The 26,936-nt window shown below is 41.5% G+C and overlaps 1 protein-coding gene across 1 annotated transcript in view; it reads right to left on the reverse strand.

The window, feature by feature from the left end:
• Positions 1–26,936, reverse strand: part of LOC102015958 (zinc finger protein 208-like) — a 91,094-nt gene that overhangs the window by 25,676 nt on the left and 38,482 nt on the right. Inside the window, 3 exon segments of the mRNA XM_005402935.2 lie at positions 14,953–16,991; positions 22,470–22,562; positions 23,451–23,577. Coding sequence (XP_005402992.2) covers positions 14,953–16,991; positions 22,470–22,562; positions 23,451–23,577 — 2,259 coding nt within the window.

The raw sequence follows: 26,936 nt of genomic DNA on the forward strand, positions 1-26,936 counted from the left end.
TTCTTTCTTTTCTCCTTTCCACCATCAGAATCTCTCTTTCTTTTGAATAGTCCCTTTCCATTTCACAATGTCTACTGTACATTTTGGATCTTATTTACTCTTTCAGCATCACACAGTAGGGAGACAATACAATATTTGCACATGTGCATCTGGTTTATTTCACTTATCAGTATTGTCTCTACTTGCATTCATTTAACTATAATACTTTCCACTTTAACTTATTGCTGAGTAGTACTCCACTGTATAAAAAGACTACATCTTTCTAATGCATTCCTCAGCTGATGAACATTTGGGTTGTTTCCAAGATCTAGCTATTACAAGATTGTGCTGCTATAAACATGGGTACACATATGTTGCTGTGGTATGTTTTTAATTCTTCTGGGAAGATACCCAGCAGGGGAATAGCTGGGTCAAATGGGACCTGTAATCCTAGTTTTTCAAGGAATCTCCACATTGATTTTCTCAGTGGTTGCACCAGTCTACATTCCCATCAACAGTGAAGAGTTCCTTTTCCCCAAAAACCTCACCAGCATTTGTTATTGGTTGATTTCTTAATAGCCATTCTTTCCAGGGTGAGATGGAATCTGTGTTATTTTAATTTGCACCTTTTGAATGACCAGTGATGTTGAACTTTTTTTCATATATTGATTTGCTGTTTGTATTTCATCTGAGAAATGTGTATTCATCTCAGATGCCCATTTTTGGATTGGGACTTTAAATTTAGGAGGTCTGATGGGGGGGACCTCTTTATATGTTCTCAACAGTAGTCCTTTTTCTCAGAAACACTTGGCAAACATTTTTTCCAACTTTGTGAGTTGTCTCTTCATTCTGTTGATGATTTCTCTTGCTGTGCAAAAGCTTTATTAGATGGCTCCCAACTGTTCTTTGTGATAATTCCTATGTGATTGAGGTTTTACTCAGAGTCTTTGCCTACACCAATGTCTTCAAGAGTTTTACTTATTCTGTATTCCAGGAAATTTAATGTTTCTGTTTTAATATTTAGACTTCTGATACATTTTGAATTTAGTTTAATGCATGGTGAAAGATATGGGCCCAATTTTAATCTTCATCATGTGCAGAGCCAGTTTTTCCAGCTCCATTTATTAAAAAGGCTATCTTCCAGTGAATGTGTTTGGCACCTTTTGTCAAAGATAAGGTGGCTGAGTATATCTGGAGTTGTTTCTGCATCTTCTAATCTGTTCCAATGATCTTTGGGTCTGCCTTTTTGCCAGCAGCATGCTGTTTTTATGACAGTAGCTTCATGGTATAATTTCAAGTCAGGGATTGTGATGCCCCCTGCCTTACCTTCATTGCCCAGGATTGCCTCTGCTATTCTAGGTCTCTTCTGGTTCTAAATGAATTTCACAATTGTTTTCTGTAATTCCATGAGATATGGTGTTGGAATTTTGATCAGAATTCCATTAGGTCTGTATAATAGTTTTGAAAGTATGGCCAGTTTCACTACATTGGTTCTTTCTACCTAACATCAAGGTATAATTTCCATTTTCTAATGTCCTCTTCAATCACCTTTTTCAGAGAACTGCAGTTTTCAATGTTGAGATGTTTTATTTCCTTTGTTAGATTGATTCTGAGGTATTTCATTTTGGGGAGGTGCTATTATGAAAGGTGTTCTTTCCCTAATTTCTCTCTGTGAGTTCATTGTACACAGGAAGACTATGGATTTTTGAGAACTGACTTTGTATCTGGCTACACTATTGAATTTTCTTATTAAATCCAGTTTTTTAATGGAGTTTCTCGGATCTTCCAGGTAGAGTATCATATCATCTGCAATAATGACAATTTAACTTCTTTCCTATCATTATTCCTTTTACTTCTTTCTCTTGTCTAATTGCTCTGGCTAAAGTTTTCAGGACTACGTTGAATAAGAGTGGAGACAGTGGAAATCCTCTTCTTGTTTCTGGTTTTAGAGTGAAGGCTTTCAGTTTTTGTCTATTATGATATTAGCTATTGGTTTGTCATAGATGGCTTTTATCAGATTAAGACCATCTATTCCAATTTTCTGTAGGTGAATAGGTGCTGAACTTTGTCAAAAGCTTTTTCTGCACCTATTGAGATGATCGTGTGAATTTTGTCCTTGGGTGTTAATATGTTACATTTTATTGATGTTACATTTATTAATTTATGCACGTTGAACCATCCCTGCATCCCTGGAATGAATCCGACTTGGTCATGGTATATAATCTTGTTGATGATTTGCTGCATTCTGTTTGCCAATATCTTATTGAGGATTTCTGCATTTATGTTCGTTATGGAGGTTGGCATGTAGTTCTCTTTCTTAGTTGGGTCCTTCTCTGGTTGTGGTATCAGAACACTGCTTCCTTCCAGGAATGAATTTGGGAGCTTTTAAGATTCTATTCTTGTACTGAATTTCTGGAATCTTAACTATGATGTGCCTGAATGTAGATTTTTTTAATCATACCTCATTGGAGTTCTATATGCCTCACTTATGTGCATGTCAAATTCTTTTTCCCTATCAGGGAAGTTTTCTTTTTTTTTTTTTTTTTCTTTTTTTGCCTTTTCATATTTTTATTTTTATACATTTTTTTGTATTAAAAAGAAAAGCATAATTACCACAAATTACAAAGGACTAAAGCAGGACTAAAATAATGAATGAATCACTTTAGCCTGGGATAATACTGTTATAATACAAGCTCATTCAGGTATTTTACATTTTTTTGTCCTTTTAAGTGTGGTATCCTAGCACATGGTAAAGACAATGTACTATGAGCATAAGCTGGAACCTTCTCTGCAAAGCCAGATGACAAGTTTTCCTCTGCAGTGAGAAATGGGCTGTAAGTTCTTGTCTTCTCTGCCTCTGCCACCAACATAGCTGAAAGAGGAAGAGGGTGGGGATAGGGAAGAATCTAGGGCCCCTTCCATACAAGAGGTACTTCAGGGTTCCCTACCAGGGAAGTTTTCTGCCATGACGTCAGTAAACAGTTTTTAAAATATCATTTATGCTATCTCCTGCTTTTTCACTGTCTCCATTCAATCTTAAAATATTCTTTGCCTCATCTAGAAGCTGCTGGATTGATTTCTCATGGTCCCTTGCTATTTTTAAAGAATTGTCTTTACATGATCACTAAGCACAAGCCTGTCCTCTATAGCTGAGATCCTGTCCTCTCTTTGGTTTAATCTGCTGCAGATATTTTCAATGGAATTTTTATTCTCCTGGATATCTGCTTGAATCTGCCTTAGGAATTCCATTTATTTCCTATGCTGAGCATTCATGGCTTAATTTTCTTAAACTCTACTATTTTTATTTATTTATTTTGTCTGCATCCACTCTAGTGTCACTAAGCATGGTTTTCATTGTGAACACCACTCTGCAGTTATCTGAGAAATTATTTCTGATTTGCTTTTTTCTAAAGCCTCATTCAATTGCTTTGTTACCACTTCAGAGAAGCCAGGTGAGTAGCTTGCAGACTGTCTCACCTCATTGCCCCATGGGTTTGCCTTTGTGAACTGGATGTCTGGGGTTGCATCTTAAGCGTCTCATTTTTTTTCCTTTAGTTTAACTTCTGGGGTGATGCTTGCAAATTGCCTGTAGTGAGGTGCTTTGTTGCTAGTATTTCAAACCCTTAGGAAATGACTACTCTGAGGTATTTTCCAGATGTAACTGGTTTTGAGGTTTTGAGTCTGTTGGAAGATCCTAATCTTCAACTTGTTGGGTATGACAAGTTGCTGCCTGTTTGCCCAGCCCTGGTTCTTTGGCATTGTGCCACAGTATTTTCTATGACCCTTAGTCAATCTCAGTCTTGGAATACCAGGAAGAATAGCTGTTCAGGACAATTATGTCACTTTTGGCTTACACAGTACTGTCAGCAGTAACAGTAGCAACAATCATGGCCTAGGAAAGACAAACTGAGATAAGCATTAATTTGCCTTCTTTAATCATATGAACTAGATTTGTAGTTATATAATAAAATCTGAGGCAGACCAGAAAATTATATGTAGTAGATAAGTCTTTAAATGTCAATGTCACCCTCAGGGTCTAAAATTGAAAAGGGGTTAGGAAAAAAACAGTAGAAGAGGAAGAGATTAGAAGTAAGGCTGGAGGACAAGGGTATCACACTAACTTTGAGAAAGTTGTGCAGAAAACTGGAGGGAAAGACAGAAAGAAGAGATAAAAAGAACAGAAAAAAACAACCACAAAGAGGCTAGAAAATATGTTCACATATATAGAAAGAAGATCAATGCCAGAGAAAAAACCAAAACCAAAACCACAACAAAAAACAAATGAGAGAAAAGAAAGTCCACTTCCATGTTTGTCTGTGCTGTCACTGGTAGAAAACGTGTAGAGACAGAGTACAGAACTGAGTTGATTTATCCAAGCAACAGTAGCTTTTGGCAGGGTAGTCCATAATCTCAGAGGGCCTGCACCTTCTGTTCAAGACAAGACTCATTCAGCCTGCAGCCATCAGCACACTTTCCACAGACCTGGACACAGCTGGGAGCTATTAGATGGAGCCAGCAGCTGCTCTGAGTTCTGAGCTCAGCTGGCCCCTCTCCAAGATGGCTCCTGGCCAATTACTATCTTACACAGGATAACTGAGCCCTCAGCACTCACTGCCAGCTACTGTAGTCTTTCACATCCACTGTTCCCCTCCACTGCTGCATCTCTGTGTGGAGGCTTCTGGGCTCATCAGCAGTCACCAAGTGTTCATACGCTTGAATCTCCTCTCATGCAGTGTGTTCCCTCTCAGAGAAAAGGTGCCACTGGCTACCTCCTTGGTTTGTTTTTTGGTTTTTGGTGGGGGGGGGGGTTGTTGTTTTTGTTTTGTTTTGTTTTGTTTTGTTTTTGACAGGATCTCACTATGCAGTTCAGGCTGGCCTTGAACTCACTTTGTAGCCCAGGCTGGCCTCAAAATCACAATGATCCTCCTGCCTCAGCCTCCCAAGTGCTGTAACTACAGGTGTGCACCACCTCTTTACTTCCTCTGTATCCCTTTACTTTCTCTGTAGGCTTCAATTTGCACTCAGATCCTTTCTGAGTATAGTAGGCCCACTTCCCTCCTTCATGTCTTCCTCACATTGCTATAGTCTAGTATCTGGACAGCAACACCCGGAGAGGCTCTTTCTGTGCTGCTTACCACTCTATCATCGTGGTGCCTCTAGCATGCATTTTCTTAAAAGTTGTGGCACACCAGAAGAGCCAGTTCCTTCTGGAGCTTCAAAAGAGAGAGCCTGCTTCTTGCCTTCTTAGGTTGCTGTACCATCCTCATTGTTGTACTTCCCAGCTTCTCCCTCCTCCTCCAGATCCAGCAATGGCTATTTGAGAGTTTCTCACAACAGATCATGGTATTCTGTAGTCAAATTGCCCTCAGCTTCTTACAGTGACAACTCATGATTACCCTGGGCCAGGTTCCCATTTCCCTAAAGTTTCTTTCACTATTCAAAGCCCTGGATTCAACCCCAAGCACCAAGGGAGAGATGAGAGATGACTGCCTCTATCACATCCCAACTGTTCCAAAGCAGTGGGGTAGGTTGCTAAGAGCTCAAAGAAAATACCTGGTGAAGGGCTTGTGGGAAATACAGTTTACAGCTTAGTAACAGGTACTAACAGGGAGGATAAGAGTTAATTTATACTAACAGGGAAAGGTCAAGAGGAGCATAAGGGTCCAATGGCACTACTTAGAAGGTCCATAAGGGGCATGTACTTTTCTAAACCATTATTTGGCAAAACCCCCCTGAGGAGGAGATAGTTGATGACAATACTGCTTGCGAGGTCAACAGCAGCTGGATGGACGAATCACTCCATACAAGGCCACACAGGGACAGGTTTCATGGATTCAACTACACAGCAAGGATATGACTGGCTCCCTAGGAACAGCTGCCTCATCATATGGGCAGGAAAGCCAAATCTACACACAACAGCAATTTGCCCAGTTCCCAGTATCGCTTGGCCAGTATGTATCTGGATGGTCTGGTCCAGACATGCTGACAATGTCCCCTTGACTTCAAGTCTCAGGAACTTTGCACACACAAAAAAAACTACATTTTAAAGATACAGAGTTTCAGGGAAAATTTACCTTCCTGCATTCAACTCAAATAAGAAATTTAAGAGGCTACACTCACATGTTTAAAAGCTTATATGATTAGTCTGTGCCATAGATTGCTTATTTCCATGTTGACCATCCCTCTCCCACAACCTAGGCTGCTCTTGAAGAAGTCTTTAGTTCACTGATCTTTCCATGTGAATGTCCACCATGCAGCATTTTCAAGTTACTCTTTTAAACACTAACTTCGTCAATGCAAAATTATTTGCTACATAAGGATGGTTTCATTGTAGGGCATGGAATTTCAGATGGTGTGCAGCTGCCTGCCTCAGCTTTAGAGGTCTCTATTCAAGTTCACCTTCCCCAGGTGCATTCGGTGGCTGAATGAGGGTAGATGCAAAGACTCATTCTTGCTGGTCTGAATCCCTGCATGGCAAATGTGTTTCAGGGCCAGGACAGGTTCTGTAGGATGTGCACTGCAACTCAGCCTGCAGTTCTATTCATTTCTACTTCCTTCTGTCCTTCCACAAGTATTTGTTCTCAGTGAATGCCTTGCACTCCATTCTATCTGAGTTTGCTTCCTGAAGTTCCAAATGATTTCAGTTGGTACCAGAAGGGAAGCATTTTAACATTGCAAGGGCTGAGGCTGGGTTTTGGAGCTGGGTCAAATTTTATCCACTGCCACTACAAACCTATGCAGTGGTGAGTGGAGTATAGAAGGCCCTGGCCAAAAAAGAATGCAGCACATGGTGTTATGTGTTAGGTGTTTGAACCTCAGAAAAGAAAGAGAATATCAAAGTAATAGGATTGGGTAACTATTGCTAAAGGCCACTGATACTCTACAAAAAGGTAACAAAACAACTGAGCCCAAAACATAAGCACTGAAATTCATGAGTGGATGTCAGAGGACCTTTTGCTGCATACAAAGCTCTCATACCCTACAGCAGCAAGAAGACTGTCTGAGCAGCTTAACTTCAAAGAAGGCTAAACACCAAGGAGGGCAGGCCTGACATGAAAGGCAGGGTGCTGACCTGGAAAACCTGAGCCCTTGACACAGTATATGCAATGGAGGCCTCAAAACAAAGGATCCTGAAGATTTTGCCCCTCCAGACTTTTCTGAATTCACTGAGCCTGCAGAAGAGAGGTCCCCCCATCACATCCTAGTAAAAGCTAACACCACCACTCCTCACCTTGCTGAAATACAATGCAAAGGCCTCTGCTTAATAGCCCCCAAACACATACCACTAGTCATAGCATCACCCATTTGGCAAGGTGCCATGCCTGAACAGGGAGGGAACAGACTATATCCCAAAGGTGCAGAATTACCCAAATGGGCCATCATTACCAAAAGGAGCACCTGTGGCTCTGGACTGAGGATGGGTCTGAGGACTATAACAAGGAACTGTTCAAAGAACAGCTTGATTTTGGATGCTTTGCTGGGAGCCTGTCTTTAACCTTCTAGTGAAACCCCCAAGAGAGGGTACAAGTTCAACACAGGTGCTCCTAAGAATGCACAAAGGTGACAACCAACTGGGACAAGCTGAAAGGCTAGAGAGCCTCTAGAAGATGGGAGGGAGGGACAGAGACCCAGGACACTGGAGTATTAGGACACACAAGAGGAAAGGTGTGCCACCTACAATGATGAAGCCCGCAGAAGATGTACACACAACACGAAGGCATGGGCAAATAGGAAGTCCTATGGTGGCTCCTCCCCACAGGCAGGCTAAAGGTAGGAGAATCTCACAGAACAAGGGTTCCCAATTACGATGGCGATGACAGAATCCAAAGAAGCCAGAGAGCAAGTGGCATGCTTGCTTGTGGAGACCAGAGTGCCAAAAATAGTGTGATGGCTGGCAATGTGGGAATGGCAGGGAAAGCCTCTCCACAGAGGCATTAAAGGGGTGACCAGAACACCAAATCCCAGAAAGAAAAACAAATGGACAGCCACATGGATGCCCTTTAGCTTATGCCACCAAAAAAAATCAAAGAAACATAACTGAGCATGATTAGTTAAAAAGTTACGAACTCGTTTGAAAACCTAAGCCAGTTTTCAGACCATCATCCACTAACTGGAGATGTGACTGAGTCCCACCCCTATTGGAAGAATATGTGTCAATGACTGTCACAACCATTCTAAGAGACCTGTGGCCATTTCTTTGGATAACTCTACTCAGAGCAAAGGCACATGATAGGCACACTGAGAACCCTTAGAATGTCTGTTTAGAATCAGTCCAGTTCTAAGTATCCAGGAGTGGAGGTCCCCATCAAATCTCTAGCTAGAACTACTCACTACCTGACTAAAAACTGGCCCTGTGAAAACCAGGTAGATCTTGGAAGATGACCATAGCTCAACTTTGAGTTAAAACAAGGTAGCAGCCCCAATCACAGCCACCATGCTTGATATGGTGTCTTCCTTGGAAGAGATAGATAAGGTCTGAGTAGGTATTTGACTACTGGTGTGTTAATGCACTTTTAGAATGCATTATTATCACAAATTAAGATTAATACATGACTACTCACTTGAAATAAAATGGGTAATGGAATAAACAATTATATACCTGAAATGAACAAAGATCTATTTTTAAACATGGCAGTATTAACTCTCCTGACCTGTTTTTTTTTTTAAGAGAATAAAAAATTTAAAAACCATTAAGACAGGAAATCAACAAGGGTTGTTATATTGCATATTGTTATCTTCAAAGTAGTTGTTCAGATTACCAGACATAAGCCTGCAAAATTGGTCAAAAAATTAAGGAAAAAATAAGTATTAACTGTTCCTTTCAATAAACCAACAAAAATTAGTAGTACAATTATCTCAGCTATCTTGTATATATTTTTTTCCTTCTTTCTTCTCTCCTTTTCCTCATTCCAGTTGTCCTTTCCTTTTGAGCAGTTTGTTTCCCTTTCACAATATCTATTGCACTTTTCAGATTTTATTTACTCTTTCAGTTTCTTACACTAGGGAATGTTTATACATCTGGGTCTGATTTATCTCACGAGTATGGTCTCTAGTTGCACCCATTTACCTATAAAAACCTCAAGTTTATTTTTCTTTATACCTGAGTAACACTCCATTGTATAAAAATACCACATCTCTTTTATCCATTCTTGTTGATGGGCATTTTGGTTGTTTCCAAGATTTAGTTATGACAAATTGTGCTGATATAAACATAAGTGCACCTATATCGCTGTGGTGTTTTTAATTCTTCTGGAAAAATACCCAGAAGGGGACTAGCTGGCTTAAGTGGGACCTCTAATCCTAGATTTTTAAGGAATCTCCACACTGATTTCCCCAGTGGTTGTACCAGTCTGACTTGTTTTATAAGGTAGAACTTTGAAGCAAAACCTGATTGGTTCACTCCATTGGTGACCTCAGGTGGAGCAGGCAGAAGCATGTTGCTCTCCAGAGGTTAAAAGTTAAGCCCCACATAGGTTCCAGGGCACTGTTACATATACATTTGTAGGAGTCTGTTCAGAGGCATACAATGGCATCCCTCTCAAAGATAACAATCAACTGCCTCTTCAGTGTTCTTCCACTCAGAATAAAACATGATCCTGAGAAATCTCTTGTTTTCTTGGAGCAGCGTAATCCTTGGCATGACACAGAAAGCTGCTGGTTTCTATCAGGGGCTGGAGCAGGGAACTGCTTGGTAACAGGGCCACCCTTCAATAAAAGCAGCCCTGAAGCTTAGGATATGTCATCCAGTAGACTCTGAGGGCTTGAGGTATCCAAAAGAGGAAAAGACACCATAGAGTTCATGGGACTATACACAACCCCACTGCTTAATACCTGATGGTTCTTTTGGGTGATTCTGATGGAAGTCATGAATAGCAAAGTGCAGCTCTGCTGTCAGTGATGTCACCAGATGACACAATAATGCTGAATACCAACAGCTGACACACTGGCTGCTGATCAATGATGCTGTCATTCAGTGATGACTTGTGCAAGACACCATAAGTTGACTCCGCTAGTTGCTGCTCTTTGCCAACTGTAATCCAGTGACAGCTTGTGCTGAACACAGTAGGTCAACTGCAAGAAGATGGTCTCTGATCTTTATTTACTGGTCTCTCATAGCAGCTCTAAGTGTTTATTAATCTCTTTTGAGATGTTGCTCTGTTCATACTATTCAGGATTAAGTATCCTGAGGAGATTTACAGGACTTCAGGGCCCAGAATACATGAGAAATAAAATGTTTACACATCTGGGTCTGATGTATAAACTTGATAGAACCACAGAAATGTTTATAGAATCACAGAAATAAGTCTATTTTAACAGGGCCTGTGCTGCAGCACAGTAGGTCAGTATACAGGAGGGAGCCCTTCTGATTAGTGTGAGGAACACTGCTTATATTGACCCAAGTAGGTGCAGGGTTCCAGAACAGCTGCAGCTGTCATGGTAGGAATAAGGGAGTGGGACTGAAATCAGAGACTATTCTGGAAGGCTGAGGAGGTTTTAAGAATGGAGCCCAGATCCCTCTGATTTTAGTCATGTCAGGGTGTCCCCTTCCCCTTCCTCAAAAAGGCAACAGCATAGGGCCAGAGATTTAGCTCAGTGGAGCAGCACCTGCCTGGAAAGCATAGGGTTCTGAGTTTGATTCCCAGTATACCGACAAAAAAGGCAACAGCAGCATCTGATGTGTCAAGAGTTGGGGAGGGGAACCCTGACAGTGCAGCTGTACTTATGTTGGAGCAAACTGGAAGAGCATGGTCACTAGATGGCCAGGGAGGACTCTGAAGCAAGTCTTCCTAGTTCATGGGGGGTGGGCACAACAGTCTCTGGCCAAACAAGGCTCCCTCACTTTGGCTGGCACTAGAAAAATAGTCAGTCCCATCTTTCTCATCTCAGTTTTGCAGGAAGATTATCTTGTGAAAAGTAATTTTGTCTTTGTTGCCACAAGAATACTTGAGAGTAGATAAATTATTAAAAAAGAGGTTTATATGTCTCGCAGTTCAAGTGCATGGTGGGGCAGCTCTAACTGGTGAGGGTTCACAGTGTCATACCATGGCAGAAAACAGCAGGAGAGCAAGCAGGTATGTAAGCATGAGAAAGACAAGAAGGAACAGGAGGTGTCATCTCCCTTTATACCATTCCACCCCAGTAATCACCAATCCAGTCCTTCAAGAGCAGAAACTTACTCTCTGAATAAAGCACAAATTCCTCTTAACAGCAACACCTCTTGAAGGTTCAAACACTGCTCTACAATGCTGCAATTCAGACCAAACCTCAACACGACTTTTGATAGGGACACACATGTTCAGACTACAACACACGTGGCTCTTGAAAGATGTGTGGTATACCGCTGAGTTCTGGTAGAAGTGCAGTGCCCAGTCACAGTGCACCAGAACTACCCATGAAGGGCTGGATCACACCACGTGCACAAGACAAACTTGGGCAATTAAAATTGCTATCCATTATAGAATAGAAGAAGTCCAGGATCAAGTATGGCAAGTATTTAAGAAAGCCAAACAGGCTGTGTGAGGAGCAGCTTAGGCGCTCACGAGTCCATACCTCTGTATGAGCACTCCTCCTTCATTTCTTACCTACAGCTATCAGAGAGAGAGAGACTACAACCAGCCTACAGAAGAAGGAAAAGCCTGACTTGTAATTAGAGGTGAGTCAATTCAGCATGAATACAGGACATTATATCCCAAATAATACTATAGAGGATGCACTAGATATACCACATACATTGCCAGGCAGTAGCTGCTGATGCAAAAGAGGCCTGGAGTAGTCTAGCAAAAGCCAGGATGAAGCCACAACTCAGGAGTAATATTCCATCATGATAGGCACATCCTCCTGAATTAGAAGAACACGAATGGGTCAAAGATCTTAACATGGTACTATGTCCTCAAAGAACGCATGGGTGCCCATGATCCCCAGTCAAAGGAGGGACAGTCTCATGTACACCATTACCATAGACCCTCTGGAAGACTATGCTTCTTGTGAAGACAACCCTGAATTCTATAGGGCCAGACATCCAGATCCCTGAAAGTGCACATTTTTGCTGTGGGACACAGCAAATATTCTAAATTGTAAGCCACACGTACAACATGGAAAATCTGCCCTTCAGAAAAGGCATCACTCTGGGGACCTCAAAGCCATATGGGCTCACACCAGGTATTAGATGATCTGGACTTCTCTGTGGTCTGTATCTGCCCCCCTTCCAATTAAAACCTGAGAATTACAAACAGGCCATTAGAGGGTTTTTTTTTCCTTTTTTCTTTTCCTTTCATATATTGAATGACTACACTAGTGCAGAAGTTCCACTGTCTACTGAAAGCAGTATTAGGTTTAACTGCGTAACAGTCAATGGAATAACCTAGAATCACCATGAGCAAAATTAGGACGTTTTTAGATAAGAGGTTGCTGATCCTGTTCAAGATTTAATGTCTCAATGTCTGTTACTGGTAAAGAAAAACCACAATGGATGGAGGGAGAAAGTAGGTAGAGTCACAAAGTAGAACATCATCTTGTTAACGTTTTTTCATTTATAAAGCTTTGTCTCCCTCGTCTGGTAAAACAACTTTCAGGTATTAAAAAGAAGTAGGAAGTCCACAAATTTCAATATGAATTTAAAGACTGAGAAACTGGATGCTGTAAAATTACTATGAGAAAAAAATAAAAATAAAAATTACTATGGGAAAAGATAGGATTAAATGGATATTGAAATACAGGTATCTTCATTTAGAACAGTGGTGATAAACCTGTTACAACTTTCAGTGATAACACCCCCACTGAATCCCGTGTGCTGTAGGTTCACCACCACAGGTTTAGATTCTCATTTATTACGAATTCTAATTTTCAAGCCAGGTGTGGTGACACACGCCTGTAACTCCAGCACTCAGGAGGCTGAGGCAGGAAGACAGTTGCAAATTCGAGGCCAGCCTGGGCCACAAAGTGACTTCAAGACCAGCCTGAACTTCATAGTAAGGCCCTGTCTCAAAAAGACAACAACAACAAAATTATAATTATCAAACAATGTTGCATAATTGTGATTAAAGGAAAATTACTGTTAGAATCAAAGATGAAATACATCATTCTGAAAATACTTTGTGCATAAGAGAAACCTTCATTTTTCAAAGTCTGGGATCAAGCTCAATGTAAGATTCTTCTAAATTTCATTACCATACAAAAATATCTAACTCAAGCAATATTACACAAAGAAAAAACTACAAAATTCTAACTTAGGAGCAGCCTCATGTCTTTTAAAGGGAAGAATAACAGTAAAATAGAAGTAATTTGCCAACCCAATTCCCACTTTGCTGCGGCAAAGGTGAAAGATGGTAAAACAAATATTCTTTCAAAAAAAATAATGGAAATTGTGTTTCCTGACATGTGTCAGTACTCCCAAAAATAGAAAGGCAAAACACATCCCTGAATGTGTCAAGAACTTTTACTTCTTTTTTTTTAAGCAGTTCTGGGGATAGAACCCATGACAGGCTAGCACTCTACCATTAGGCTACATCCCCAGCCCAGTAATTTTTTTAACCACAAAAGTCTCTGTACTTCACATCTTCTGAAAAGTGACCTGTCAATAATTGTTTTCTCCATCTAATTTTTTACAAGATATATTATCAAACACCACAACACAGCAGCAATACAACATATTCAAGTATCACAAGAAATTGAAATACAATGTAATGTTGGGTTACAAAGCACTTAAGATACACAGGCAAGACATGGAGAAAGCTCACCAAAAAAGGAAATTTTATAGCACAGCATCCTTTCATGTAGATGAGTGCTTAGGAGTATAGTTCACACACCCTTCTGCTCACTCAGTATCATACATCACTACTGTTATTTGTGGTTCTTGTCTCTGAAAACTTATTAACAGGACTTTATATAAACTGTTCTCAGATTCTGTGAATGTAGGAGACTTAGAAATGTTCAACTCTTTACAAAAGAGAGAACAATAAACATATATGCAAACAAATATTAAGGATAAAAGAAATGTGATAATTTTTAATCTACTTAGCAACAGGTCATGTTATAAGAGATTCTCTTTTCAAATGATTAAAGTAGAAACAGGAGAGAAAGTGTATCTTGACATACCAAAAGACACTATAAGGCACACATATTTCATGCTACCAATTACACTGTTTCAACTATAAATTGTAATCAAAATATACAAAACGTAATATTACAAAGGAAAATAAATCACAAACACCACTAAGAATTTTCTTCTTCAGATTTTTCAATGATTCGATTTATTCATGTTTTTAAAACTTCACATTTCAGAGTGAACACTCATTAGCCATTTAGAATTGAGATTGAACCCATGTCTATAAGAAGTGTACTGAGCCATGTGTGGTAGTGTGTGCCTATAATCCAAGCACTCAGGAGACTGAGGCAGGAGGATTGCTGTGCGTTCAATATCAGCCTGGATTACAAAGCAAATACAAGGCCAACCTGAACAACACAACAAGGCCTCACCTCAAAAATACAAAAACCAAACCTGCATGGCTTCCCTTTATAGCATTATTTCTTCAGATATTATCCTTCCAATGTGCTTGTTACGTTTACCTGCAATATGAATTTTCCAAAATACAATGCAGTTAGGTTACTTGATGAAGATTTCCACATTTAATTTTTCATATAATTTTATTCCTAAGGTCATTTTCTTAAGTATAATGAATTACCATTTCTTGGTAAAGGTATGGGACACAAGTTACGCAGTGGAACATTTCTAATGGCTAATGAGACTGACCTCTAGAAGGCTTTCTGAAACGATTCCTCCTTCATCTGTCCATGGAATAAGGCTTAACTGCTTTGGAGGGTTCTTGAGACCCAGTGCACTCACAGGCTCCCTCTCCTCCACAAATGCTGACAGGACAGTATGCTTGCCTGCTGAAATGTCCCCATCACAACTTCATCTATGCAACCTCAAAAGGCAGTCTGACATACAATGGGATGAATTATGAAAAGTTTTACCCGATATTTTCTGAAGTAAATGAGGTGTGCCTCTCTGTTAGGCTCACTTATGCATTCCTAAGACTTTGGTCCTGTGTGAGTTCTCTGGTGGTTAATGAGCTGTGACTTCTGGGAGAAGGCTTTTCCACACTCACTGCACTGATAAGGTTTCTCTCCTGTGTGAATCCTCTGATGGTTCACAAGTTGTGACTTCTGAGAGAAGGCTTTCCTACACTCACTGCAGCCATAAGGCCTCTCACCTGTGTGTGTCCTTTGATGTGGAATGAGGTGTGACTTCCGAGAGAAGGCTTTGCCACACTCCCTGCATGTGAAGGGTTTCTCTCCTGTGTGTATTCTTCGATGGTTAATGAGACTTGACTTCTCTCTGAAGGCTTTTCTACACTCACTGCATTCATACGGTTTTTCTCCTGTATGAGTTCTCTGATGTCTAATTAGCTCTGACTTCTCAAAGAAAGCTTTCCTACAAAGACTGCACTCATAGGGCTTCTCTCCAGTGTGAATTCTCTGGTGAGTGTTTAGCTGTGACTTCTGGGAGAAGGTTTTGTCACAGTTCCTGCAACCATAGGGTTTTTCTCCTGTGTGAGTCCTCTGATGAGTTGCAAGACTTGACTTCTCACCAAAGGCTTTTCCACATTCAGTGCATTCATAGGGTTTCTCTCCTGTGTGTGTCCTTTGATGTGATATGAGATGAGACTTTTGACAAAAGGCTTTCCCACATTCACTGCACACATAGGGTTTTTCTCCTGTATGAATTCTCTGATGATTAGTGAGACTTAACTTTTCACTGAAAGCTTTCCCACATTCACTGCACTCATAGGGCTTTTCCCCTGTGTGAGTTCTCTGATGTCTAACAAGCTGGGACTTTCTACTGAAGGCCTTTGCACATTTACTGCATACGAAGGGCTTCTCTCCTGTATGTGTCATCTGATGGGATATGAGGTGTGACTTCTGGGAGAAGGCCTTCCCACACTGCAGGCATCCGTGAGGCTTCTCTCCTGTGTGGGTTCTCTGATGATTGATGAGGCTTGACCTCTCTCTGAAAGCTTTCCCACATTCCCTGCATTCATAAGGTTTCTCTCCAGTGTGAACTGTCTGATGTCTAATGAGTTCTGACTTCTCAAAGAAGGCTTTTCTGCAATCACTACATCCATAGGGCTTTGTTCCTGTGTGAGTCCTGTGATGCGTCACAAGCTGTGACTTCCTACTAAAGGCTCTCCCACATTCCCTGCATCCAAATGGTTTCTCTCCTGTATGAATTCTCTGATGATTAATGAGATTTGACTTTTCACTGAAGGCCCTCCCACACTCACTACATCCATAGGGCTTCTCTCCAGTGTGTGTCCTCCAATGTGATATGAGATGTGACTTCCGAGAAAAGGCTTTGCCACACTTACCACACTCATAGGGCTTCTCTCCTGTGTGAGTCCTCTGATGGGATGTGAGCTGTGACTTTTGAGAGAAGGCCTTCCCACACTGGCCACAATTATAAGGTTTCTCTCCAGTATGAGTTCTGTGGTGTGTGATGAACTGTGACTTTTGGGGAAAGGTTTTCCCACATTTACCACAGCCATAAGCTATTTCTCTTATGTGTCTGCTCTGATGTTTAATGAGGCTTGATTTCTTGCTGAAGCGCTTCCTACATTCACTACATTCATAGAGTTTCTCCCCTAGACGAGTTCTGTGGTAAATGACAATCTGAGACTTTTTATAGTTAATACTATCACATTTATCACACTGATAGTATTTTAACCAACCATCCGCTTCCTGAGGCTTGGTACTGAGAAATAATTTATCAAATACATTAAAGTCATCTGACTCACTTCTTTCACAGTCTGCCTCTGGGATAAGCAAATCTAAATTATGTTCCAAAATCAGTCCATCTAAATCATCTTCATTGTTTGATTTACTTAAAGGAACAAAATCCACACTGAGAGTAAAATTTTTTCCAAACACATCCCACTCATGACATCTTTTCAAACTTCTAGGATGGTCTTGGTTGTCCTGTTGCCACGTCATGTGATCATCTACTTGCCAGACCTCTATAATGGAAACAGAAAACCTGTTGGGCTGTGGTTCATGGAATAAAACACCACAAACGCTATATTGAAGATCGGACGGCTTGCTAGGGATTAGCTTCTAAGCATGAAATAAATCAAGTAGAATGCCTATCTTCCACATATTGAAAACAAGCAGGAAGCTAGATGTGGATAAATCATCCCTGGCTGTTAACAAACAAGAGCTCATCAAAGAATATGAAAACCACATAATGAGCAATGAGGAGTACAACAAGGAGGCAGGAGGTGGTCCTGGTCCAAGATTCTAGGACATTCTCACCCAGCATCCACCAGGCACACACGCACTCCAGGCAACACAAATACTGCAGAAAACAGCAAGAAACTTACATTTCAGCAGAGAGGACTGAAAGTAGAATATTTGTAAAAAAATAAAATAACAAAGCTAACATCATGGTAAGGATTTGGAAGAAAATGAACAGACTGGATAGTTTAATAGGCTAAAACTACTTTAAGCTTGAAGAATAAGAATCATTTGTGTATTTTTCCCAGTTTTATTTAAACTGGACTGAATGCATCTCCAACATTTATTACCAAGAAAGCACTTACTTCATGCAACACATTATCAAAATATATCCTCTTCTGAGCCAGGTGTGGTGGTGCATGCCTGTAATCCAGCACTCAGGAGGCCAATGGAGGATCTTTGTGAGTTTGAGGCTGGCGTGGCCTACAAAGTGAGCTTAAGGCCAGCCTGACCTGCATAGCTAGACTGTCTCAAAAAGACAAAAAAAAAAAAAAAAATCCTCTTTCATGGCACTTGTTTAGGCACAGAACTTTTAAATACAGGTGAACTCTCTGAAAGGACTCAAGACATAAGTTCCCATGGGGTGGAGTGGATATGGTCATTTCTTATCAGGCCTATTTCCATCATCTTCACAACATACCACTTCTTTTCATGTTGTAAGTGCTCTTCAAAAGCACTACTTTCTAATAAAAACTTGTAAACTTGTACTTGGAATGTTTTGTGAGGTCACTCTTAAAGGTATGAAAGATGAGAACTTCCACAGACTTCAATGTCCGTGGAGGCAATATATTTGTGGGAAATGCTTAACTCATTGTGAGTCATAACTGCCCTCATGAATGAATAATCAGCAAGACTTGCTGGTGATCTGATGTAGACAGGACAAGGAAAGAATGAAAAATGATCCGTAGGGCTGAGACTAAACAATTCAATGGACGATGGTGTTAATTACGGAGCTGGACAAGAAAGAAGTCTGGAAGTTAAATTGTTTGTTTTTTTTGTTTTGGTCTTTTTGAGATAGGGTCTCACTATGCAGTTCAGGCTGGCCTTGAGCTCACTTTGTAGCCCAGGCTGGTCTCAAAATCACAATGATCCTCCTGCCTCAGCCTCCCAAGTGCTGGGATTACAAGCATGCACCACCACACCTGGCTGGAAGTTAAACTGAGACTCCACCACAGATCCATTTGCCTTGGGATGTATGTGAAGACTTTGAACTTAAAAAATACATATCAAGAAATGTGGGGCCAGGGATGTAGCTCAGCAGCATAAGAACCTGGTTGGCAAGCACAAGGTCCTGAGTTCAACTCCTGGTACCAAAAAAAAAAAAAAGTGGGAAAAGGTGGGCACAATGGCACATGCCCATAATCTCAGCTACTAAGAAGGCTAAAGCAAGAGAATAACATCTTCAAAGTCAGTTTGGGAAATTTAGTGAAGTCCTGTCTCAAAATTTAAAGAAAAAGTGTGTTTGTTGTGGCAGTTTGGGATGTAGCTCAGTGGTAGAATGCCCATGGGTTCAATTCCTAATTCTGTAAGAGACACAAAGAGAGAGAAACAGACAGACAGACAAAGGAAGAAAGGAGGAGAGAAAGGAAGGAAGAGAAAGAGAGAAAGGAAAGAAAAGAGAGAGAAAGAAGATGAGACTGCCTTGTACTTGGCCATCTTTGGTCTATCCCAAGACCTGTCTTCGTTACTACCTTCAATACTCTTCTTGCCATAGTCTAATCTATCATATGATCTAAATTATTTTGTCCTTTTTTCTTTTGTGGTACTGGGGATTGAACCCAGGTCCTTCACATTGAGCTACATCCTTGGATCTTTATTTCAGTACAGTTTCACTAAACTGCTGAATTCCCAAGCGGGGCTCCAACAACCAACCCTTCTGCCTCATGCTTCTGGACTGCTGGAATCACAGACATAGGGCACCATGCCCAGCCTAGATAGATGACATACCTTTCTAATTAGTTTACTGGCTTCTATTAAATTTTCTACCCAGTGATCAGAACTTCAATGTTCAGAACTTTTAAAAGTACAAACCAGAAATTTTGCTTTTATTTAAACTACTTCAAGTAATCTTAACCATTTCTGTTGCCTACAAGTAGAGGTAGGAACTGGCTCCTACTCTCTACCTTTCTTGGACACTCCAGTACACAGGATTCCAACCACATGGGCTTCCTTTCAGTTAGTCAGACTCTCTTAGAAGTCACAAAGCCTCTTCTCACTTTCCTCATTCATAGCTTTCACTCCTTTTGGAGATGCTGTCAGTTCTTCACATTTCTTGCTCTTTTCACATTCTTCATACCTATTATTGTTTTGTTTTGTTTTGTTTTTTGAGACAGGATCTTGGCACATACTTTAGGTTGCTCCTAAACATACTATGTAGCCCAGGCCGGTCTTGAACTCACAGCAATCCTCCTGCCTCAGTCTCCTGAGTGCTAGGATTCCAGACGTGCACCACCACACCCAGCTAATTCTTCATATCTAGAATCGGCTTCTTCTCCATGTTATTGCTATGTTGGACCCTTAATCCCCAGTGTATCTGCATTGGGAAATGGAGCTTCTAAGGAAGTAATTATGGTTACATTAGGGGTCAAGGGTGGGAGCCTGATCGGAGGGTCTGTGGCAAAAGGGACTCTGGAGTGTGCTCTCTCCCCAGACACTCAGGGAAAAGGCTTACATGAGCACCAGCAAAAAGGCAGCTGTCTGCAAGACAGGAAACTGATTTTTCCATTTCCCTACCTCCAAACTGTAAGGAGTAAATTTGTTTAAAAGACACTCTGTAGTCATTTGCTTTGGCAGCCTAAAAGCAGAACATATTCTCTACTATATCATCTAATTTACTTCTGTGACAGTACTCATCAGGGTCTGGATATTTTCTTGGTTAGAGGCTAACCTGTTCGTTTTTTATCTTCCCACTGGAAAGTAAGCATTATGGGGTGGGGGTCTATCTCTCTCATGCTCCCTATTATACCCAGCACAAGCCTGGAAAACAGAAAAAAAAAAAAAATCAGTATGTATTCAACACAGAGTCAGCAGCAGCTGAGACTGCTAGCCAGAGAAAGGCTGCCTACAAGATTGCCCTTAGCTGATGTCTGGAAACTGGGGTTCTGGCACTTCTCCTACTGTTCCTGAGCCAAGATGTACACAAACACAAAACCTCCTTCTAAAGATTGATGAGAGGTATGAGGCAGTGGACCACCTAGCCAGCCCCAGGAAGGATGCAGGCAGCAGCTCGCTGATGGGCTGACACTCAAACAGGTGTCAAACAGGTGTGCCTCACTGTAAGAGCATGAGAAGTTGCTACACTGCTTCTTCTAGATAGTCTGGGCCTCTCCTATGATACAGCTGAGTGACCTCACCCAGGCATGGACATGAACCCCAGCCACAACATTTACAAGCTGAGTCTAGGAACCCTTCTTGTGACTCTCTGGGCATGGAGTTGATCTTGGGGACCTAACACACAATCCCAGTTTGTGTAACTAATTTTGACATGCACGTCTTTGCACTGATTTGCAATGAAACATGTATGATCAATAAATTTAAAAGTTTAGGGGCTGGGGATTTAGCTCAGCAGCAAAGCGCCTGCCTGGCAAGCGCAAGGTCATGAGTTCGGTTCCTGGTACCGGAGAAAAACCAAAAAAAAAAATTTAAAAGTTTAAAATTACATATATATCATTCTATTCAATCAGCTTTTAGTATCGGATCTATGAAACCAGAAGCTGGAGAAAAATCCCCAAGTAATGTGAGGCATGCCTTGGCTAAAAAAATCTTCACTAAAAAAAAATGCTGCAGAGAAAAACTGCAAAAACAAGTACTATGTGCTCCATAAATGAAGCACTAACGTGAAATCATAAGCCTCTGCATCTGTGTGTGTAAAGAAAGCTCAGAGACCAACCAACTAAAACTACTGTAAATAATGCAATCAAGTCTGGGACGGCACTTAAGAAAAGTGGGAGAACAACTAGGCTGGAGTGTTCAAGGAACACCTCATGAATGAGTACAATGAATACTCAATTCCTGGAGAGAGGATGAAAGATTTCTACACAACTCACAGAATGCAATCAGAAGTTCAGGTGCAGAGAATAAATGTTAAACGTCTGAAAACAATGAGAAATCTTTAAACCCGGGCACCTGTGTCTCTCCTACCTTTAGTGGGCTGCCTGGAGGGACACTGGACATCCTGGGGATTTGTCATACCCCAGCCAAGGATGGGAGGTAGGGGTAAAACCCCAGGAGGCTCAGGGTGCAAATGTCCTCTCACAATGCCTTAGAGAGATCTCAGTAGCACTGATTCCCCATGGCCGCAGCAATGCAACCTGTCACTGGCATTTTCACTCCCAACCCCAGTCCCAATTTCCCCAATGTACTTGTAGGGACTATTATCCCAATAAGTTCCTGACTCAGGGACATGACCAGGAGCTGTTTCTGAGGGAACCTGGAGTAAATCGGTGTAAGGAGGTTTAAGAGATCGGTGTGTGTTGGATGACTTAGAAAAATCAAATATGATGCACATTGTTGAAGGTAACTTATGAAAGATTAGAATCTAGATCCATCTAACAAGTCCTGAGGAACTTGAGGAATGAGAAACAATGGGTGTACTTCTTTGGTCTTGTTGTATAGCTCAGACTGGCCTTCAACTCACTACATAGCCCAGGCTGGCTTCAAATGCGCAGCAATCCTCTTGCCTCAGCCTCCTGAGTGCTGGGATTATAGGCCAGTGCCACCACATCCAGAAAGAACAGTGGGAACAACAACAACAAAAAATAGTAGAAATAGATTCTTCTTACACTCCATTGTGTCTAAAACTATGGAAAAACACAGCAGAACCAAGGTTAAAAGGAATGGTATCTGGGGAGAAATGATGGCTTCCTTTTCTGATATAGTGAGAATGAACAGAGCGGGTTTGCAGGGCTAGGGGTATCTTTGACCCAGGTGAAGGGGATCAAACAGGAAGTCCACATCCTTGATTCAACAGACTAGAAAAACTGTCAGGCCTTTGATGAGGAAGAAATGTTTCATTTTAAACTACAAATAAGACACAACTAAAATTGATTTACCTGGGTAGCTGATGTCCAACTGCCCTGAATCAGCACAGTAGTTTAGAGATTCTGAAGAGTTCCTGAGGCACACTGTACAGACACCACCCACCACAGGCAGCTGAGACCAGGCCTCTTTGTCCTCCATCTGCCTAGCTCTCCCACACTCACCTGAACAGTCTGCGTGTTGAACTTCATCTCCTACCCATGGTTCTTCTCCTTGCTCCAACTTGAAGATGAGATCTGGTTTCATGACTGTATACCCTGTTGAGGGGAAAAATCACAAAGGCTGTGAACCTGAATGCATGGTCTTTAGGGCTTCTGAAGGAAGAGCAAGGCATGGCCTCAGAGTCCACTGGATGATAGAACAAATAACTCTGGGTCAGGACAATGGTCTCCCTGGTGGCTAACAAGGTCTGATTTAAATCCCAAACCATCCAACACCTCAAAGCTCTGCAGCCAGGATCCCAGGTTCAGCTCTGGGATCCCCCTTACTAGCTGTCATTCCTGGGAAACTTACTTTTACTTCTCTGTCTTTTCTCATCAGGAAAAAAGGATAATCACTGTACCTACCATACAAGACTGCTCCAAAGACTACATAGGCTTGTGGTGCAGCATGTGTTGTGCCGTAATTCATATGCAGTAAGTGCCACCGCCACTACTACTATCACACAGATTCAGAGACTGCCAACAATCTAAGGCTTCATTATTGGAGAGAGAAAGCCAAATTCCTTTTGTGGGTGTAGAACTGGAGACTGAACCCAGAGCTTCAAACACAACATGCAAGTGCCCAACCACTGGTTACATTAAGGGCCAAGCCTTTTTGATTTTGAGTCAGTATCATGAAGTCACTCAGGCTGGCCTTGAATTTTCCATCTTCCTCCCTCAGCCTTCCAAGTGGCTGAAATAGGTGTGCACCACTATGCCTGGCTCCAAATACAGAAAGTATCTGAAACAGAAAGTATAAAGAAACTCTTCCAGTCTCAAAAAGGAAAAAGAAAAAGAAACTCTCCAAGTCCAAAGAACTCTGATCTCCTAAATTTCAGTCCAAATTCATTTAAAATTTTCAGAATCCTGTAGCATTAACTCAAAAAAACAAAACAAAAGAACACTGCACTGGGCACACCAAGGTAATCAAGGGAACTTTCTTACCCAGTGACACGAGGCTGCTGTAATTCTCCAACATGACATCCCTGTATAAGTTCTTCTGGTGTGGCTCCAGGAGCTGCCATTCCTTCTGGGTAAAGTCCACAGACAAATCTTCAAATGAGAATGACCCCTGCAAGAACACAGCTCTAGTAAATCTGAAGCAGCACTTAGTACATGCCAGGGAAGGACAGGTCAGAGCTCAGGCCCATGCTCTTCACTATAAGCTATACAGCACCCAAATCCCTACTTCTGCTCAGTGTCAGGTGATGAAAGGCCATTGTGCATCTTTCCACTCATACAAACCAAGATGGGTGGTTGTTTTCTGTGCTACTGAAAACGGAACCAAGAGCCTGTGCACTGATCTACTTCCCCAGCTCATGTCTGCAAATCACACAGGCTGGGCTTTAACTTGCAACCTTCCTGCCTCAGCCTCTGACAGTGCTTGGGTTATAAGTGTATGACACTATAGCCAGATATGACTTTATTGTGGTGCTGGTTGATTAAACCCAAGGCCTCACAGGTGCTAGGCCTGGAATAGGTGAATAAATTCGTAGCCCCACCAACAAAGTATTTCCTGACTCTCACATTTGCCACTGGATGAGATAACAGGAAAAGAAAGATAACAAAATCATACTCAAAAACTGCTTAGTAATCAGGCATGGTGGTGCACTCCTGTAATCCCAGCACTCGGGAGGCTGAGGCAGGAGGATCCTTCCAAGTTCAAGACCAGCCTGGGCTACAAAATGAGCTCAAGGCCAGCCTGAACTGCAAAGGGAGACCCTGTCATAAAAACAAACAAAAACTGCTTAGTTATGTGAAGACTACATATTACATAAATCCATTTACCTGCAATGTCCCCAAAAGGCAAATCTATAGAGTAAGCAAATTAGTAGCTGCGACCGACAAGGTGTGAGAAGACGAACTGACCACAAATGTCACACAGATTCCTACAGAGCAGTGAGCATCTTTTAAAACTGGACTATGCTAATGGTTATACAACGTAAATTCATTTAAAAATCACTAAATTATACAGTAAAATGAGTGGATCTTATTGAGGTTATAATTAATGAAGTTGCTAAAAAGATATTACTATGAATAAATTTATGTCAACATTTGATATCTTAGGTGAAATATCTGTAGTCTCTGAAAACCTATGTACCCAAAGTGACATAAAAAACAAAATCTTGAGCTGGGCATGGTGGCATATGCCTGTAATCCTAGTACTCAGGATCACTAAGAGTTTGAGGCCAGCCTGGGCTACATAATGAGTTTGAGGCCAGCCTAACCTGCATTGCAAGTTTGAGGCCATCTTGTCTCAAAAAAAACAAAAAAATTAAATCTGAATTGATGCTGTAACTGTTAAAGAACTGACCCTACAATTTAAAAAAACTTCTTCCTAAAAAAATTCAAGCTCTTGGTGGCTTCAATAATTAATTCTTCTAGGCATTTAAAGGATAAATAAAATGATCTTACACAAATTCTTTTAGAAAAATAAGAGCATAAATATCTCAATCATTTTATAGGGCCAGCAGACCCCTGATCCCAAACCTGATGTGGACATAAGAAAGGAGCTTTCAGGCAAACAACAAAAAATCAAAATGCCTAACCAGCCATGCATGGTGGCACACATCTGTGATACCAGCACTCATGAAGCTGAGACAGGAGGATCTCCTCAGGCCAGTTTGAGGCTAGTCTGGGCAAGATGGCAAGAGTTTAAAGCCATCCTGGGATTCATAGCAAGACCCTGTCTCCAAAAAAAAAAAAAAAAAGCTTGACAAAGATATCAACAGCCAAGCACAGTAGTTAGCACCCAAAAGCCCCAGCTAGTCAGATGACTTTGGAAGATCATTTGAGACCAAGCAACTGAGACCAGTCTGGGGAAAATAGGAAGATCCTATCTCAAAAATAAAACAAATTAGCAAAATGATCCAGACATGTGAAAAAACATAACATGGCCTAAGGAAATGAGGTCTCTTTTTGTAAAACAAGCTAAAGTCAACATTAGCTGGGTGTGCTGGCACACATCTGTAATCCCAGGACTCAGGTGACTGAGGCAGGAGGATCATCACGAGTTCGAGGCCAGCCTGGCTACATAAGTGAGCTCAAGGTCCACCTGCACTACACAGTGAGACCCTGTCTCAAAACAAAACAAAATTCGACATAATTAATCACATAATATAATAAAGAAGAAAAATGTGGTTATCATTTTTCTTTAGACAAGATTTTGCTATGTAGTTCAGGATGGCCTTGAACTCTGTGTAGCCCAAGCTGGCCTCAAACTCACAGCAATCCTCCTTCCTCAGTCTCCCCAGTGCTGGGATTATAGGTGTGAGCCACTACACTGGGCCTAATCATTTCAACAGGTGCAGAAAATATAGGTGATAAAATACTACCAATGGACTGTCAGAACGAACATAACCTGCTAACCCTAATCCACAAATCACCTGCTGCGAGAGCCAGCCTGAGGGCTAAAGTGCTGATGCTGCCTGAGGCCTGGAAGAGTAACATCTATTGAACCGCTTGGTAGTGACTAATGTGTCTGTCACCACACTGCCCAACACTGCAATCCTAGTTGGACACATCAAAGGCAGCTAGGAAATAACTTTTAAATTTAATTTAACTAATTTAAATTTCAAGTGCATATGTAGCTAGTAGTATAATCACACTGCTGTGAGGTCACAAATGTGCCTGGTGTTTGTCCTGGGTTCTGGGGCCCAGCCCAGGAGTACCTTCCTATTCACAGTGGCCCTTCAGGGTTGATGCTAACAAGGTGATGCTGACTGCCCCAACTCATGTCAGGGTAGGGACAGTTGTGCCAGGAAAACAATCCATGTGACTCAGGGCTTTGAGCCAGGTAGTATCAGCCCGCTTTCCAGGAAGGGGAGGGCCTGTTCAGTCACAGAGTTCAATCAATCATGCCTATCCACTACAGCCTAACCAAGACCCTGACACCAAGCCTTGGTGGCCTGCTGTCTGGTAAACACATCACTGTGTCTCAGGAATGTGATGTATCCTTTTCCATGGGGACAGGCTATAGAAGCTCCACATTCAGAAGCTCCCCCCACCAGACCCCCCCTCGCTTAGACTTCCTACTCCATCTCTTCATCTGACTGGTCCTATCTGTAACCTCTATAATAAAACAATTATAAGTACTGTGCTATCCTGGCTTTTGCAAATTACCTAATTCTAGTAAATCATCTAACTGGAAATAATCACAAGATCCCCCCGAATTTCTAGCCAGTTGGTCCAAAGCTCAGGTGATCTGGAGATCCCTGAACCTGCCTCAAAAGTGAAGTGTGAGGCAGCCTCTTTGGGTCTATGCCCACAAACTGTGGTCAGTAGCACACCTGAGCTGCCATGAGGCCCAGTTACTCTGGACAGAACAGGTAAGAGCACGTCAAGAAGCTCCCCAACTCCTCCTCTACCCCACATATCCCTGGAGGTCCTAGCCAGTACGCAAAACACAAGGAAGGAGTGCCAATACTTAAA

The sequence above is a fragment of the Chinchilla lanigera genome, unplaced genomic scaffold, assembly GCF_000276665.1.
Source record: "Chinchilla lanigera isolate Chin_1 unplaced genomic scaffold, ChiLan1.0 scaffold00081, whole genome shotgun sequence".
Lineage (NCBI taxonomy): Eukaryota > Metazoa > Chordata > Mammalia > Rodentia > Chinchillidae > Chinchilla > Chinchilla lanigera.